Raw genomic sequence first — 19,449 nt, 5'->3', positions numbered from 1 at the left:
TAGCTGGAGATCTCCTGCTATTACAACTGATCTCCAGCCAATAGAGATCAGTTCACCTGGAGAAAATGGCCTCTTTGGCAATTGGATGCTATGGCATTAAAGTCCCTTCCCTTCCCAAACCCCGCCCTCCTCAGACTTTGCCCCAAAAACCTTCCACCAGTGGCAAAGAAGGACCTGGCAACCCTATCTGGAGGCCAGGTCTACTGCCCATTATTTGCAAAGCTCCCCCCCCCCGCCCCGCATCTCCAGCACAGGTGTCAGCACAGGATACACATGAGGGTCATACTGAAAGAGCCTTTGTATTCTCTTTGGCATGCAGCCCTTGGTCTTTTCTTTTAGATGCTGAGCCCAGAAAGTAGGTAACCAGTAACCAGCCAATGACTTCCACACTGGGTACTAAACCATAAAAGCAACCTGCTTGCCATAGTAGCAAAGGCAACCAAGTCCCACAGTGTCAGCGAGAACAAATAGACAGAACAGAGAAGTGAGACACAACTAACAATAGCTCCTTCTTCCATTCTGTGCTCCCATCCAGCATTTCGCTGTGTTAATGTTGGGTGGTGTAGGAAATGTCAGTGAATGCAGTCAAATCTTATTTATTCAGCAGAACCAACCCAAAGAAAACATTCCTCCAGTGTCAGACACATTGTTCCAGCACTTAAATGAGGTGCCTTGAAATCTAACACCAGCAATGTCCAGTTTTTGACTGGGGAGGGGGAAACAATTAATGGTTTTGACCTGTTTATGCTGTAACTTTTAACCAGATTCTGAAAAAAAAAACTTTACATTTAAAAGACAGAATGTACAATGTTCCATGCAATGGAGACATGAAAGTGATATTTATGTAGACAAGCTGGAACGTGTCCAGAGGAGGGCAACAAAGATGGTGAGGGGTCTGGAGACTAAGTCCTATGAGGAAAGGTTGAAGGATCTGGGTATGTTTAGCCTGAAGAGGAGAAGACTGAGAGGGGATATGATAACCATGTTCAAGTACTTGAGGGGCTGTCATATTGAGGATGGTGCCGAGTTGTTTTCTGTTGTCCAAGAAGGTCGGACCAGAACCAACGGGTTGAAATTAAAGCAAAAGAGTTTCCGTCTAGACATTAGGAAGAATTTTCTAACAGAGCTGTTCCTCAGTGGAACAGGCTTCCTCGGGAGGTGGTAAGCTCTCCTTCCCTGGAGGTTTTTAAGAAGAGTTTAGATGGCCATCTGTCAGCAATGCTGATTCTGTGACCTTAGGCAGATGATGAGAGGGAGGGCATCTTGGCCATCTTCTGGTCACTAGGTGTGGGGGGGAGGTAGTTGTGAATTTCCTGCACTGTGCAGGGGGTTGATGACCCTGGTGGTCCCTTCCAACTCTATGATTCTGTGATTCTATATGATTCTATATTTGAGTTATCGGTGTTTTACTAAGACCTAAAGACGCAGATGTGTTGCTGTATTGTTTTTGCCTGGTTTTGCTGGTCCGCTATTTTGAGCATTTTTTTGTCTTTTGGGCAGGTAAACAGTATTGACAACTGTGTATTATCATTTGAAAAATTGATATGGAGTGGGTTTAGGGGGGTGGCTTAGGGGAGTGGGTGAAGAGAGAAACCTTCTGTAACGTATGCAGTTGGAAGCATGGCTCATGTTGAGCTTGCAGTTTTCCCCAGGCTCCTTTGCCTGTATTTCTCATTGGCTATAGTCGCCAATCATGGACTTGGGGTGTGTGGCTCTGGGTGGTTGGGATTGGCATATAAGTTGGGGTGTTGTGCTGTTCAGTGCAGTTCAGTAGAGTTCCGGTTCAGTTCAGTTCCAGTTAGTTAATAAAGCAGTTGTGTTGGAACTCCATCTCCGGCCCCATGTATCAGCCACTCGTACATAATACCTTCTGTACTAAAAAGCATCATTCATGTGCTCTGACTACCTGGAAGACTTCAGTCCTTATGTTTTGTGGCCATTTTGGAAGGAGAATGCTCCATCAGAGTTGAGTGTTGAGTTTGTTACTACCTACCAGGTGGTAAGAAAGTGTCCATAATGTACTATGTAGACAGTAGCCAGAAATTAAATATTTTGGTCCAAACTGGTACTAAACTCCTTTCCCCCTTGTGTTTCAGCACTTCGTGCCTTTTTCCTAGTGCTGAGCTTACTACCCTTCTCCAACAAAGAACATATGCGTTCATTTTCCTTTTAATGGACGCCTGTGGTTCAGAAATTCTTGTTTTTATATGCTTTCTGGTTAGTATATATTGAAGTATGAAGAACAGCATTTGAGATATTTTAATGATAGAAAGTTCCTATTTGCAGTAATGTTTTATTCTTTGATCCTTGGCTGAAGTTTCCGAAATGAACTAAGAATTGGAGTCATCTGGGCAAGTTCTTGAAAGCAGTTTTAGAGTTTGGTTTGCAATTACGGAGGGGCTAAAGCTATTGTGTCTGTGTTTAGGTATGTGCACTTATTAACATCTGAAGAGAGGAAACCAGAAAGATGTGGCATTTTGTAATTTTGCTGGCAATTAATTCTGTTTTATCCATCTCTATAATGAGCCTAACAATATACATGTGAATTTTATGGGACAGTATAATGCAGAGAAGTTCAGAGGTGACATTCTGATGACAAAATAAAATGTCATGCTAGCCTAATCAAAACAATATTGTGATGGCGAAATTAAGTGGTATCAATGCGGGTATATTTTAACATGATGTCAAAACAATATGCCATTTGAAATCCACGGAGATGCTATTTTGACGTCAAAATGAAAAATTGTCAACACAAGTCAGGGGAGATGTTCCACTGAAAGAAAGTCAAAGTGATATCAATTCAAGTCTGTATCATTATAATGTTGCCATTCCCCCAAAGACATTTGACATGTTAAGTGGTATTTATTACAATTATTTTCATTTCTTCCTATTTGCAGCTAAAAAGCAAATTATACCATTTAAAACAATTGAAATTTAATGGTATCTGCTAGGGTAGTTATCAGGGTTTGAAGTACAAATGAACCTAAGCCAAGGAGATCCTGGGCATTTTACTAATGAGTTTTCCTTGTACTACTTGCATTTGTCGAAAGTCTGTCTTTGATAAATCAGACCAAGATCTATTTTTCTATCTGCGTCTCTCTTTCCTCCAAGAAACTCAGGAAAGTGCACGTTGTTCTTCCTCCTACATTTTTTTCTCACAACAACCGTATGAAGAAGGTTAGGATAAGAGAGAGTGGCTAGCTCGACATCACCTGCAATTCAGGCAGACTGAATTTGAACCCGAGTGTACCTCGTCCTAGTCCAATACTCTAGCCACTGTACCACACTGTTTGTGGTATAGTGATAGAGATATGATAGAGGTCTATAAAATTATGCATGGTGGACAGGGAGAAGCTTTTCTCCTTCTCTCATAATACTAGAACATGGGGTCATCTGCTGAAGCTGGAGAGTGAGAATTTCAAAACAGATAAAAGGAAGTATTTCTTCACACAACAAATTGTGGAACTCCCTGCCCCAGGATGTGGTGATGGCTGCCAACTTGGAAGGCTTTAAGAGGGGTGTGGACATGTTCATGGAGGAGAGGGCTATCCATGGCTACTAGTCAAAATGACTACTAGTCATGATGCATACCTATTCGCTACAGTATCAGAGGAACATGATACTGCAGTTGTTTTGTTTGTGGGCTTCCTAGAGGCACCTGGTTGGCCACTGTGTAAACAGACTGCTGGACTTGATGGGCCTTGGTCTGATCCAGCATGGCTTTTCTTATGTTCCTGTGTTCCATCTACTGTGCCAAATGCATCCAAGAAGCTTGAGGAAGAGGATAACAAGTTTGACAGTTTTTCTCTGTCCCCAGCATCTGGTGTTCAAAGATAGACTGCAACTAAACATAGAGGTTTCATTTTATATCATAGAAGCTAATGCCCCTCCCACCAAGGAGTGTCTGATCCTTTTTTTTACATTGTGATAAGTTCTTGCACTGTCAGGGGGTAGTTTTCTAGTTGCAGAATGTTATATGACAGGGTTGCCAGGTCCCTCTTCGCCACTGGCGGGAGGTTTTGGGGGAGGAGCCTGAGGAGGGCGGGGTTCGGGGAGGGGAGGGACTTCAATGCCATAGAGTCCAGTTGCCAAAGCGGCCATTTTCTCCAGATGAACTGATCTCTATGAGCTGGAGATCAGTTGTAATAGCAGGAGATCTCCAGCTAGTACCTGGAGGTTAGCAACCCGAATGACATTTCTGAGAATAAGTAGTAGAACCGTAGATGCATGGGAAGAAGCTAGCTTCTTTGTCCAGACTCCTAGCTGCATGAGAAAGTATACTTATAATTTTTGAAGCTGAAAAGACATGTCTGACAACTGGATATTGGCAAGAGCGTGGATCATCTGGGACTGTTGGATTTGGAGTCTGTTTCTTCTCGTCATTTCTCTGCCAGGTGATCAGTGCTACTGCTGATGCTCTGCAGGCGCCACCATAACTGCTGGTTCAGGCTACAAATACATGTAGTATCCCACAGCTTCTTGTGGATGTTGTGTTTATACACACCAGAGCCAAATATTCCTTTCCTATAACTTGCTTTTCCTATCGTAATGGAAGAGGCAAATGCGATCTTGGGGTGCATCAACAGAGGCATAACATCCAAATCGCAAGATGTCATAGTTCTGCTGTACACAGCATTGGTCAGGCCGCACCTGGAGTATTGTGTGCAGTTCTGGAGGCCTCACTTCAAAAAGGATGTGGACAGAATCGAGCGGGTGCAGAGGAGAGCGACGAGGATGACCAGGGGCCTGGAGACCAAGCCCTGTGAGGAAAGGCTGAGGGAGTTGGGAATGTTTAGTCTGGAGAAGAGGAGGTTGAGGGGGGACATGATTGCTCTCTTTAAGTATTTGGAGGGCTGTCACTTAGAGGAGGGCAGGGAGCTGTTCCTGTTGGCAGCAGAGGATAGGACTCACAATAATGGGTTTAATTGCAGACAGAAAGGTACCAGGTGGATATTAGGAAAAGGGTTTTTACAGTAAGAGTTGTTCGACAGTGGAATCAGCTACCTAGGGAGGTGGTGAGCTCCCCGTGGCAGTCTTTCAGCAGAAGCTGGACAAGCACTTGTCAGGGATGCTCTAGGCTGATCCTGCATTAAGCAGGGGGTTGGACTAGATGGCTTGTATGGCTCCTTCCAACTCTATTATTCTATTATTCTAATACCACTCCCACCCCCAGCCCTGGCCACCTACCAAATACATTGTGAAAATGTTACAGCCAAGGTAATTATTCTGATACTGGAAATGGAAGCTCTGGTTATGAAAAATTTGTATTCTCAGGATCACTGGAACATTGTTCCCTTTTCAGTAAAGTCCCATGATACATGAATACAGGAACTTTTTCAGGGGAATTGCTGTGGGAATCATCCTATGACAGAAACAAGATGAGAGAATGGGCCCTGACAACTTTTCATAAAGTTGGCATTTCACAAATTATTCAAAAGTATTTTACCTGCTGAGGTCCAAAAATTAAAAAGCACCTTATCTCGGTCACCCTGCCCCAACTCAATCATATGGCCCTAGATTAATACATTTCCGCAAGATCCCCCCATTACAAAGCAGAGATTCCCCCCCCCCAATAGTGCCACATTCATGCAGACCACTTGGCAGCCATATCCATGGTGGCAAAGGTCTCTGGAACAAGACCCCTCACAGTCAGTCTTACTTGTTTTATTAAAATGTATATGTGCTGCTTGCTGAGTTAGACTTTCTATCAAGGCAGCTTAAGAGTGACACATTTATAACTAGGTTTCTTGTCCTGCAAAAGAATCTGGTGCAGTAACATTTCACAGTGTGGAACTGTTTGCTTTCAAGGGCTGATTCACACATCACGGAATATACAGGTTGGGCCTAGGGTTACCCTGCATAACAATTAATCATGAGTTGCCGGTTCTCCTAGCGATGCCAGATTCCAGGTGGGACCGGAAGATCCCCCAAAATTACAGCTGATCTCCAGATGACAGAGATCAGTTCCCCTGGAGAAAAGGGATGCTTTGGAGGGTGGACTCTATGGCATTGTACCCCACTGAGGTCTCTGTCCTCCCCAGGCTCCATCTCTAAATCTCCAGGAGTTTCCCAACTTGGATGTGGCAACCCTACCCCCACATCCCCTAGGGGGGGACCTGGCAACCCTAAATTCTCCCCAATTCCCAGCCTGTATATTATGTACAGTGTGAACTGGCCCACTATTTACATAGCCTTTTAAAGAAATAAACTGTAATTAGGAGTACTGTATCATTAAATGTTGGAACACCATATCTGCTTTCAACTGTGTTCTTGGTGCATGTATGGAATAAATGTACTACCTATGATTCTCCCAATATGTGCAATCACCGTTCCTTCTGAAAGGGGCAACACATGGATACATGAGTGGTAGTGCCCAGAATAATCTGGAGTCTGGTACATGTGTTTTGAAGCTGAAGCACATTTTCCATTTCAGAAGAAATTGTCAACATGCATTTCTTGAGGTTCACCAGTAGCATGTTTGTCCCATATGGATGGTCAAACATTACAACTGAACATGGTTTATATTCAGGGAAAATTAAGGCTGCTGCTGACACCATTACTTTTCAACTTTCTTTGGAGTTTTGAGGGTGACATTTTGCCTCTGACTCTGGTCAACACCTGCATTTTTTTATATACCATCAAGAGCTTTGAATCTTGTTTCAAGGGTGTCTCTTTTCAGTCAGTCGACAGCTGTTCTGCGAACAAATGTTTTTGTTCATAATTTATTCTTTTAAACGGCTATATTTCAGCAGAAGGGAAACTTTAATTGCAACTGCAGCTGATATTGTCAGTAGTTACAGCTTGGAAAAATTCTGTGCTGGGAAAAATTCTGGCACTGTCAAATTTCTGATTTTTTGGAAGAGCTTTGTAGTTGAGCGCTAGTGTTCTCACAGTTGTTCTAGGGTCCTGAAATGCTTACTTTTTCACTATCAGAAAGCAAAAAATTCCTACAAAGAGTAAAACAATTTTTTTTTGTTTCCCTCATGTGAGCGCTGACAGGCTAATAAGGAAGAATGATGATAGTAATAAACGGGGGTCTTGGGTGCATTCCTCAGATTTCACTGTTGTAAAATGATGGCCCTGTTACAAAATGGCCACATAGGAACTGAGAGAGAGCGCTAGTTCTGAACATGTGGGGAGTGTGATGGAGTGACCTCCCTCTTCGCTGTAAAACATCCAGCGGGCTCTGAGCGATCACATCAAAAGCCAATGCTGTATTAACGGCTTCGGAGAGCAACTTTTTTAACCTAGAGAATAGAGCTGTGTGTTTTTAATTTGGGATGATTTACTACATTGAAAGTGGTGTGAAATGCACAACAAATCAGAGTGTCACAAAGTGGGAAGTGAGTTTGATCAGCTGGTGGAAGCGTTGGGCTTGAGGGAATTAACATGACTTTGGGGGAATGTTGCGTACCTTGCCAGATGATGGGCAAATCTGTTCTGAAAGGGAAATGACAACAAGAGCTGCTGATTTCATGTTTGTGCACACACAAATGGATGCATAATCTGGGCATCAGAGCTGCTATGTGATAGAAATCTGGCCATCAAGAGCATACATGTGAGCTAGGTAGATCTTCGTTGTCACATGAAGTTGATCTGTAAGGTTTGCTCTGGAAGGAAAGTCCACACATAAAGGATATCTTTCTGCATTTGACTTACAAATATTAGCCCAAATGCAGATATTTTATATGCCTCTGTGTTGTGAAAGTAAGTGAAGGCTGGAAAGAATAGGGGAAAGGAGATTCAAATATGCAAGTGTTACTGCTCAGCATTCAAGATGCTGGCCTTGTTATAGAGACTCACTTTGCATGCAGCTTTGTTGGAAGAAAGACATTCAGAACCCTGCAATTGGTTGCCAAATTGAATTCAGGTGCTTATTGAACATATGGGGGATTTATTGCAAATGTTGTGGATTGTACATAACGCTCCCAATATACTGGTTGATAAAAAGTAAATGTAACTTGTGTAAAGAAATCATTCTTATCTACATTAGCAATTGATATTTTGTTGTTGTTAAAAACTTACCATCTTTTATCCATTTGAAATTGTTTGTTTCAGTGAAAAACATGAACAGCAACATTCTAGCTCAGTCTGGTCAAATTAAATCGTAATGTTACTTCGCTGAAAATATATGGCTTGCCTTGACTGGCTAAACACAAGCAAGTTCTTTTCTGCTCTCTGAAATTTAAGTGATGGTCAGTATCTTCTGGGCCTCTCTTACCAAGCCCCAAGCCCAATAGTTAAAAAAAGGTAAAGGTCCCCTGTGCAAGCACCGGTCATTCCTGACCCATGGGGTGATGTCACATCCCGACATTTCCTAGGCAGACTTTTTTTGCGGGGTGGTTTACCAGTGCCTTCCCCAGTCATCTTCCCTTTACCCCCAGCAAGCTGGGTACTCATTTGACCGACCTCGGAAGGATGGAAGGCTGAGTCAACCTTGAGCCGGCTACCTGAAACCGACTTCCGTCGGGATCGAACTCAGGTCGTGAGCAGAGGTTGGACTGCAGTACTGCAGCTTACCACTCTGCGCCACAGGGCTCCTAGCAATAGTTACCACACCATAAATCATTATAGTGGTAAAACCATAAAAATAAAATAAAATTTACAATTCAATAAACTGTAATATTGTATGTCATTAAACACAATGAAAGAACATAGCCTTGTGGGGAGCATCTTAAACCCCCTAACCATCAGCTGTATGTTCAGCTCTTCCCATTTTCATTGGGACTGGATGTGGCTCAGTGGTAGAGCATCTGCTTTGCATACAGAAGGTCCCAGGTTTGATCCCCAGCATGTCCAGTTAAAAGGATCAGGTAGTAGGTGGTGTGAGACCTCATCCTGAGACCTCAGAAAGCTGCCTGCTTGTCCGAGTAGGCAGTACTGACCTTGGAGAGGGCATGGCTCAGTGGTAGAGCATTTGCTTGGCATGCAGATGGTCCCAGGTTCATTCTCTGGGATCTCCAGTTGAAAGGATCGGGTGGTAGGTGATGTAAAAGACCCTGCCTGAGACCCTGGAGAGCCACTTCCATTCTGAGTAGACAATAGTGACCTTGGTGGACTAATAGTCTGATTCAGTATAAGGCAGCCTCCTGTGTTTGTGGGCAATCCCTGTTTTCTGGAACCTCCCCCAGCAAAACTGTCCTTCCTATCTCAGGTTCATACTCCTGCTCATCTTCTAATGTGATTTATGCCATCACATGCCCGCAGTGCCCTTCCACAATCTACATTGGACAAACAGGTCAGTCTCTTAGACAAAGATTAAATGGACATAAGTCTGACATCAGAAACCACAATATTCAAAAACCAGTGGGAGAACATTTCAACCTTCCAGGACATTCTGTTGCAGATTTAAGAGTAGCAGTTCTCTTACAAAGGAATTTCAAAGGGAGATTGGAAAGAGAAACTGCTGAATTACAGTTGATATTCAAACTAAAGTCAATGCATTTACCTGGTCTGAATAAAGACCTTGCATTCATGGCTCATTACCAATGCTGATTTCTCCACACCCATCTCTCCCCTGGACATCACAGATTCTTCTGCATACCACACCTAATCCCATCACGCCTGCTATTCACATTTTCATACTGTTAACATTTTCATACTAATGCTTGTCTGAATTCACTCCCCTCTACTTAAAGACAGATGGATTCACATTCTAACTGTATCTGAAGAAGTGAGCTGTGGCTCACGAAAGCTCATACCCTACCAGAAAATATTTTTGTTAGTCTTTAAGGTGCTACTGGACTCTTTCCCTTTTCTACTACTGCAGACAGACTAACACGGCTACCCACTGTGAATTATCTTCCTATACAGCTGTTATTGTCACCTTTAAGGAATGCCTTATTACAACATTTGTGTGATAAGTTTTGGTAGATGCAAGCATGGTGTAGTAGTTAAGAGTGGTGGTTTTGAGCGGTGGACTCTAATCTGGTGAACCGGGTTGGTTGCCCCACTCCTTCACATGAGGCTAGTCACAGCTCTCTTAGAGATCTCTCAGGTGATTGTAAGCCTGTTCAATTCTTCCTTAAGTGGTAGAGAAAGTCGGTATATAAAAACCAACTCTGCTTCTCCTTCTTTTGTGCCCCTTCCTCTGATCTCGCAGAATTAAAGTTGAGTGGGGGCACATGTGCATCTTGTCATTTGATGCACTTGCACAAAAGCAAACATGCATGAGTACTAAGGCCCTGTGGAGCATCCCATTTCACATGCTATAACTGGTGTGGCTTATTCTCCATGGCAATCTGTTATGTTTTTTCTAGCACGGCTTTGATCCAAACTTGCTTGCAAATCAATGGAGAACTAGCTAATGTGGAGTCAGTGAACTTACTGGACTTAGTTCAGTCTGCAGCATGTGTGACTGGCAGGGAAGGGCTTGGACAACAATTGTTGAACAAGAACAGTTGTGTTAAAAACATGCTCCTGTTTTCATCTATGGCATGCTAAAGGATAGGCCACCCCATGGATATTGCTGATACTCTTATCTCTGATACAGTTTTCTAATCACTTTCAGATTACAGATGCTGAACTCACCAAATTATGAGCAAGATTTGAGTCCATGTCAGACTTCAGTACCTCGTTGCATCTCAGTAATAGTAAACTTCACTCCAGACGTTGCAGAGAGTTTAAAGTTTTATTAAGAAAGCAAACGGGTTCAGCATGTCTATACAAACTTAAGGTCAGAATACAGGTTGGGGAAATACTGGTCATCTTTATAGGGAACGTACAAGACATTTGGTTACATCAATGGTAGGACATGAAAGGGTGAGATGCAGCAGAGTTGTTTTGAATGTGAAAGGATACAAGGTGACAATAAGGAAGTGTTAGCCGTTGATTGCCCTCTACAGAACCTCCTGGTGAAATTGACTAGATCTCCGGGCTCCCAGGCATAGTTCCGCGGCGCCAGAGATCTCACATCGGATCTCTATTGAAACGTTAATGCCTGGCGATCAAAGGAATGAGAACGGGAGGTGGGAAGGAGACACGGAGTCTGCTTATCCGGGGCTCGACTGGATGCCCTTGCTGACAGTCCAGTAGCACCATAAAGACAACAAGATTTCCAGAGTATAATAAGCTTTCAAGTATCAGAGTTCAAGCTTTGAATCTCAAAAGCTTATACCCTGAAAATCTTGCTGGTCTCTAAGGCGCTACTGTACTCAAATCGATCTCTTCTACTGCAGACCAATATGGCTACCTTTCTGAAACACAAAACCATGTAGACATGCTAATGTTTCACCCAATCAACTGTGTGGTTTCTATATGAAAATTAATTCTCAGGTGTCTCCAGACATATTTTCTATAGCATTTCATGATGGGTCTCACCGGCTTTCCATGATCTGTGTCTGCAGTTGCAGACGAGACCTATATGCATTGAGTAAGCACTGTTTTGGACAGATGGGAAACTGTTTGAGTTCCATTAAACCCAGCAAAAGCTTTTACGGTAGATTAACACTGCTCTGCATTCTCTTTACCTATTTTATCTTGCCCAAGCAATAACAAGAGAGGTCCAATTTAATATACACTCAGCTTGCTCTGAACTTTGGCAAGCATGCATTCAGCAGTCTTAATGCATTGCCAGAAGAACAAGGATGCCATTAATAGTCCATGAGGCAGCCTTTTTAAAATTCATTCAGACAGGCCTTTGTTTCCCTTCCATTCTACCTGTGGCTGCAAGGACATCTGACATGATTCTTAAAAAAAAAAAAAAAAAGTAACATACTGTATGTTTCCGTGTATAAGACACCCCCATTTATAATATGCCCCCTATTTTTTTGAACCCAAAATTAAGAAATCAGGGGTCGTCTTATACATGGGGGGATCATATACACGGAAAAACACAGGCGGGGAAGAGAGTGGGGCCCATCAGAAGGCCGGATGCTGGCCAGCCAGGGCAATCGGGCTCTTCCCCGTCTGCTCTCTTCCCCGCCCGTCAGCTGATGGGTGGGGAAGTGCCCGGTTGCACTGACCGGCCGGTGGCCGGCCTTCCAATGGGCCCTACTCTCTTCCCCACCCGTATTTTTCCGTGTATTCCGTGTATAAGATGACCCCCAATTTTTTACTAAATTTTTAAAGAAAAAAACATCGTCTTATACACGGAAAAATACGGTATGTTTGAAGATCCCAAAGTGCCATATGAGCATAAGAGGATTTAATTAACACAACAATTTGGCATGTTTACTCACTGGTTTGCAGTGATTGAGGTCCCAATTATTAGATTCATGTTTTATAACTACTATCTGTAGACTTATTCTGCTGGATAGGTCACCCAGATCCTTTCCTGCACACAGGCATGATTGGTGCAGACAACCCCCCAAGTTGGAGAAGTGTGTGTTTGCTAAACTTTCACAGTAGTGTTATTGCTTGGCTTTACTGGTAGGGCTCCCTTTCCCAGCCTCTGTCAGACCAATAATGTTTTTTCTCTCCCCTAAGCTTTAGTCATCCCTGTTCCGTAGCTTGCTTGTATCCACTTTATCATGCTGACAATCTGTCCGTTCTGAAAGGATTACAACTCTGTACTTCAGAGCATGACATCATAGTGAGATATTGCTTAACGATCTGAGACTCTTAACGGCCATTGCTGTAGGTTCTTGTTACTGAAAATATGTGACAGTTCTGGCCTACATGAGCTTTGCTTACATTGCATTTTTCCAGCCTTGGCTGGAGATTGCACGTTGTGTAAGTCGCGTTCATGAAATTGCTGAGGACATGTTTAACGCTGTGTAAGTTGGCAGGCATCAGTGGGGCAAGCGCAAACCTGGTGCAAGTTGCCCCATCGCTTAGGCAGTAAAACTGTCCTTGTCTCATACAAAATGGAGCTTAGACCTTCAAGCCCTTAATTGAACTGAAGAACACTAAGTAGAATTAGGGCAGGTGCTGTAGAGGAATGATATATATTTCTGCCATAAAACAATTCAGTCAGAGTTAAGAAAGGCAATTTTATTATGGGAGAACCAAAAGTAGACACAGATAGGTTGTAAGCAATAGCAAAGTGGCCATGTAACAGATAGTAAGGCTGCTGAGAAGCCTTTTAAGATAAAGGTGTCTGTTAATCCCTACATGCCAGAATGCATGGGCACTACATAATTTGCTCAAAGGTATTTCCCAAGGTTTTCATTGTGTTGTTTTGCTTTGGTCTAGTACTGTTTGATCTAGTACTGGATCAGTCTAGATGTTCTCAGGCGGTCACTGAGAGGTGGCAGCTGATTACCAGGGGGCTTTCCAAGGAACTTTTTGTCTAAGGGAGTTTCTCAGCCAGCCCCTCATACCCTTCCTTCCTTAACTATTGGTAAAAAGTAGAACTGCACCTAAAGAAGATGACAGTTGAGTCTTCAAGAGTCCAAGCAGCAGAGTGAAAGTCCAGGGAACTGAAACTTTGTTTATGGCATACAACGATGTCTTGGAAGTTAATTTTGTGTAACTTTTTGTTTAGCTCTGTTTTTTACAAAACCATATCAGGATATTTAGTAGACACTCGGATGCGTATGTATAATGTTGACTTTATTGTATCTATATATGTTTGAATTATTCTTACAATACCTTGCATAGTGATTTTGATCGACCTATGTTCATTTTGGTTGTGAGTCTACTTTTTACATAGGAGTGCATTTTTGTACTAACCTCCAGGTGGTGGCAGGAGATCTCCTGCTATTACAACTGATCTCCAGCTGATAGAGATCAGTTCACCTGGAGAAAATGGCTGCTTTGGCAATTGGACTCTATGACATTGAAGTCCCTCCCCTCTCCAAACCCCGCCTTCCTTAGGCTCCACCCCAAAAACCTCCCACCAGTGGCAAAGAGGGTCCTGGCAACCCTAATGTCATATCCGGCCCTTGTAACAAATAAGTTTGACACTCCTGCCTTACAACCTATGATGAAGATGTAGCACATGGAAAGAGATGGAACTAGTAGGTTTTTGAAGGATTGAATGCAAACATCCCCATCTTCTTAAATATATTTTCCTAATGGTCTCCCATTAGAGATTGTAGTGAGAAATCCTTAGATGACTAATGGTGGTTGGCCTTAGTCTGCAAAGCCAGGAAACGCCAAAGCCAGAATATTTTAACTTTGGGGGACAGAGAGTTATCTAGAGTTAAGTACCCATGTAGCAAAGGGAAGGCAGAGATTGGTAGAGTTGGGGGGGGGGCTTTGCCTGGGTAGCCCCAAAAATGTCAAGCTGCCCTTTAGATGCATTTGTAGTTGCCATTAGGGAAAGCTTTGGTTTTGAATAATTTCGAGGTGACATCAAGTAATGTTTACATCACAAAAAGCAATAACATGATCCCGAAATTCCGAGAGACCAACGGATAGTAGTGTTATATATATTAACTGCAGCTAAAATGGTCTTTGCTAGGCAGAGGAACCAGAAAACCTCCCCTAAGATACATGATTTGTTGTCAAAAATAAAAGAGGTATACATTTTAGTGAAGCTAACCACTTACCAAAAATAATAATGATATTAATAGTGTAGACCTGTTATGGACAAGAACCATTCAAAGAATAGAAATGTCCATTTTATAATAAGATATGGTTTCAGTTAAGCAAGAAGGGGCTACAGATACAGGGTTGTAAAGTATTGACTTTACGTGATTATGTGACTATTTGTTTTTAGTTTTTATTTATATATTTACTGCTGACTGTCCAGTTTTATTAATAAAACTTCTTAAAAACAAAATAAAAGCTGTAACATGAGTGCTTTGGAAGGTGAAAGAAGAGTGGTTAGCACCGCCGTGATGATTTTGCCCATCTTTAGAGCTGCATCCTCTGCATGTTGACTAATTCCCACTGAGTTGAATGGATCATATCCCCAAGAAAAGCGCACATTGGGTGGCCACATTGATCTCTATTTTGCCGTTTTATATCCTCGATGAGGACTGTAGTTGGTTTCACGTGGTAAAATGTTCCACATGCCCATTAACCTTTTAATGCAATCAGGCTGATCAGTTCAAAGGACGTCAGAAACAGACCTGAAGGGTGACAGGATCCTATTGACTGGAAAGAGTAATCCAATAGTGCCATCTCCAAATTGTAGCAAGAAGTCCGGTGGGACTTCAGCTCCAACTGCAGCAAGAAGATGAATAATTTTCTAAGGATTCTGTGGTTTTTTTAAAAAACAACAACATTTATTTGTATTACTTTCTAAAAATCGAAAATGTTAAATGCTCCCATTTGTAGACATAGCCCTGTTAATAACAAAATGAAGAATATGGTGGATACGGGCCAGTTTACAACCTCTGTGAGATGGCCATTTTAAATCGCTCCACATATTGTCAGCAGTGAATCGTTCTTATTCTTTACGTAGAATATTTTTAGCCCACTTTTCTCCCACACTGGGGCTTTAGAGTGGCTTACAAAATGAAATAAACATAAAAAATGCAATGCACAAATACATATACACCCCAACAGTCCTCCAATACTAATCTCAAGTAGGGAAAGTTCCCCAAGGACTGCCCAAGCTCATGATGGTTCCGCTGGAACGATGCACACAGAGCCATAGGCCATAAACAACAACCCAAAGGTTAAAATCCCTTTGCCTTGCACCTTTGGCCATACACAGGCTTTAAATTAACTGCAGAAAGAGAACAGATATTCAGCTCAGTTCTTATTCAGCTAACATCAGTGTTACCCATTGACTTCATTCTCACAGTCAGAGTTGCCACCACCCCAGAGTACAGAGGGAATCCTGCACCCCCAGCTTCTGCTTGTAGAGGTGGCAGGAGAATTTTTTAAAAATGGCCATTAGCCCAACATCATGATGTCACTTGCAGGAGCACCTAGACATAGGGTTGGCAACCTCCAGGTGGTGGTTGGAGATCTCCTGATATTAAAGTGATCTCCAGACAACAGAGAATAGTTCCAGTGGATAAAATGGCTGCTTTGACAGGTGGATTCTATGGTATTATACCTGCTGAGATCCCTCCCCTTCCTAAACTCCACCCTCCCCAGGCTCCACCCCCAAATATATCCTGGTATTTTCCAACCCAGAGATGGCAACCCTAGAGGCCAGAAGTGACATCACAGCTCTCTAGGAATTGTAGGAATCTCTATGGATTCCTAAAGAAGCGTGCTGTCACTTCCATGTTTTCTCTGGAAGTGACATCATTTCACCACTGATGGCTGCCTCACATTCCCCCCACCATCTCTTGTCTCACCCTTCTCACAATAAATATCAAGTACATTTTACCATACCACACCATTCCAAACAATTCTTTCTCATTTGCTCCTGGTAGGTGGTAAACTTTGCCTGATCTGCCCAGTCTGCACATAAATAGCTCAACATGTGATAAAAGCCCTTATGTGGAGTGAAGTAAAATGGTCTCCATCTGAGGCAGCTGTAACACACAAACATGTGTTTAGTAGTATATTACCTTTTTCTCACTATGAAATACCCTTGATTACCTTTAATCTAGTTTTTGTTAAGCAGAAGAGCAAAATGATTGCTGATGACGTTTACAGTGTCACTTTACAACAAACCATCAATTTGCATGTAACATTACTGATTTTAGTATTAAAAATGTATAGAAGTGTCACTATGGCGGAATTCACTTATCAGATCAGAGCTGGCCAGTATCAGAGCAGAATAACTTATTTTCTGATAACTTGAGATGCCATTTTAGAAGTTTTCAGAAGCTTCTGGCCTACTGTACCTCAGGCATAAAATATGATTCTCTGTAGACCTGTTTAATGTCTACCTTGTCTTTTAATGTTATTGTCTGGGCCTACCATGATGGCCAAGGGTGCTACACAGCCTTGGGCCCTAATCATGAGATTCCTTGTGCTATTTTGCATCTGAAAAAGACAGACATCTTTTTTTTTAAGCAAGCATATTAATTTCCCCTTCATCTTTTGCCTCTTAGCAACCGGTCAACTCCCAGCAATCATGACCGGATACAGCGTCTAAGACAAGAATTTCAACAGGCAAAGCAAGATGAGGATGTAGAAGATCGGAGACGTACCTACAGTTTTGAACAGCCATGGGTGAGTGTTGACCTACAGGCTCAATATACAGCATTGTGCAAAGTTCTTTGGTGTTAGCTCAGTTCCTCTGCTTCGACTCTTATCCTTAACCCCTGATGCAATAACAGTGCAATTAGATTCTAGTTCCTGGATGACCTTTAAACTCCTGACCCTTCTTGTCTCCATCTGGGCCTCCAACATTCCTAATTTCATTTAATATCATGCCTTGCCATCTGTCCATTGTGTATAGGATATTGGCTGCCCTATGGCAGAGCATAGCTGGGCCACATCAATATTTGAACGCCTAAAGTATTATTCTTGTCATATAAAATATTTTCTCCCTAGTTGGTTCATTAGCAGAACTTTGTGTAACTTGGATGAAGGCGGCGAAGCTGATCTGAAGGTGTGTCTGTCCTCTTCGACTTTATGTGATTTATTTGGGCATTAGTTAGCAAACCAAGACACTTTGCTTGTGCAAAGTTTCAAATAAAATATGTAATCCTTGTAATAATCCCTAGCACAGAATTTGCCTTTTCCACTGTAGTGGCGATGCACTGAGTCCACATTTTTATTAAGCTGTCCTCTACAATCCCAACATCCCTTTCCTGGTTGGGTACCCTGAGTTTAAATCCTTTCATTGTACATATTGTCTTCTGCTTGAAGAACTGGAAACTCATGATAGTTAGGGTTGCCAGGTCCTTCTTCACCACCAGCGGGAGGTTTTTGGGGTAGAGGAGGAGGGAGAGAGTTTGGGGTGGGAAGGACTTCAATGCCATAGAGTCCAATTGCCAAAGTCTGCTGGTTCCTGGCTGTTTCACTGAAAAGAAACAGCTACATGCCAGGTAGCTGGCCAATAGTGCATCCATTACAATGTACACATAAAGCTGAGATTATTTTGTCCCAGTATGGATCACTGTACAGTTATTTACATTTATTCTCATGTGCTGCACTGTTGCCCACTCACTCAGTTATGCCTCATGTTTTGTAAATATGCAAGCCATGTTTGTTAACTTTAGAGGGAAGATGTAGTAAATTTTAATTTCAGCCCTTTTCAGTTCTGTGCTCTTGACTCAACTGAAAATTCAAATAATAGCAAACATAGTTTGGTCTCTTAGATTGTGAGTTAGGAAACCTGCTTTTAGTGGATTCTAATCCTCAGGTTTCTCTTGTGTATGCCAGATTTCTGGCTGCAGCTATTAGGATCCATAAAGAACTCAAGAAAGAAGACGACTAATGGGTTCTAGGTTTTCTGGGTCTGTGTTTATGTATTCTGTTTTATAGGGGTATTTTTTAGGTATATAGTTTTAAGTATTGTTTTGTATTGACGGCTGTGTATTTTGTGTGTGGGGCTATAATGGTCTCACTTGACTTATGCTGGTTACCTACTGCAATAAAGATTGACTGACATAGTCTAGAATAATCTACTTCAGGAAAAATACTTAATGTTCATTCTAGGCCTCCCTGTAATACAATGTTTTAAAATATTTTTGATTCGTTGGTGAATTTTGTAAATGTTTGCTTTGTTTTATTTGTTTAATGTCTGCCCATTTTTTATCAGATATGTCTGGGGAATTCAGAATCTCTTTCCTTTTTCTTGGAGAGGGTACTGGGAAGAGTTTGTGCTTCTTCACTACGCAGAGAGTCTTCTGTTTAATCTCGGAATGAAATGGGTTGAGGGATCTTGGGAAAACTGTCTGAGAAAAACATGTGGTCACTGGGACTCGAGAACTTAACTACCGAAGGTCGTGGGCCAAATGTTGTCTATCTAAGTACCATAGCAACTCTAGACAGACGACCATGGCTTGTATTATAGATTTCTGCAATGAGTGAGTGGGGAATTATTTAGATGACAGGATGATTACCCCAGGAATTGAATAATTTCCTAAATTGAGGGTCAGAACGCTGACCTTTCCTTTCTTTCTTCTTCTTTTTTTCCCCTTCCAAACAATTTGGATTGCTCTCCTATTGGGCTGATCATGCAAATGAGTTTAAAGTGACAGTAATGCTGTTTAATGTATTAATTTTAATCCCAAACCTTATTGTCGCATTTGTTGGAGGACCTGGTCTGTCGTTAAAGCTATAGATAGTGCTCTCTCACTATGTGTGTCTCTATGTGTGGATGGCACACGTCCTGCCATTTTATAGAGACACATACGTTTAGAAAAATAAGTCCAATGTACCTTGGAATTTATCCCCCCGCCTTGTGTATTCCCAGTCTGTATAAGATCACTGTGCTTGGAAAGGATGAAACAATGACCTCATCCATTTTGAATGTACACAGTCATTCCAGCGCTGAGGAACAATAAAACCCATCTCTTCAGCTGCGTCTATGGCTTCAGAGTCTTAGCTTAGAGGTGCTCTTCCCCCAAATGCATCCAGATGTAGTAAATATCAAAAAATATGAAAAACATAACGGCAGTTTAAACTGTGCTTTGTGGGAGAGCACACAAACCATATCCTTAAACGCTGTTCTGGTCTTTCTATTTTAAGTATGGTGGT

At 42.1% G+C, this 19,449-nt stretch overlaps 1 protein-coding gene across 4 annotated transcripts in view; it reads left to right on the top strand.

Annotated features, from left to right (window-relative positions):
* The window catches only part of PARD3 (par-3 family cell polarity regulator), a 671,910-nt gene that overhangs the window by 637,661 nt on the left and 14,800 nt on the right, over window positions 1-19,449 (top strand). For all 4 annotated transcript variants that reach the window (XM_056857249.1, XM_056857250.1, XM_056857248.1 and 1 more), the window contains one exon: window positions 16,851-16,971. In XM_056857249.1, coding sequence (XP_056713227.1) covers window positions 16,851-16,971 — 121 coding nt within the window. The remainder of the gene's footprint in view (window positions 1-16,850; window positions 16,972-19,449) is intronic.

Source organism: Euleptes europaea, chromosome 11 (genome assembly GCF_029931775.1).
Source record: "Euleptes europaea isolate rEulEur1 chromosome 11, rEulEur1.hap1, whole genome shotgun sequence".
Taxonomy (NCBI): Eukaryota; Metazoa; Chordata; class Lepidosauria; order Squamata; family Sphaerodactylidae; genus Euleptes; species Euleptes europaea.
Note: the sequence above shows the minus strand (reverse complement) of the source record. Positions and strands in the feature narration are given on the sequence as shown.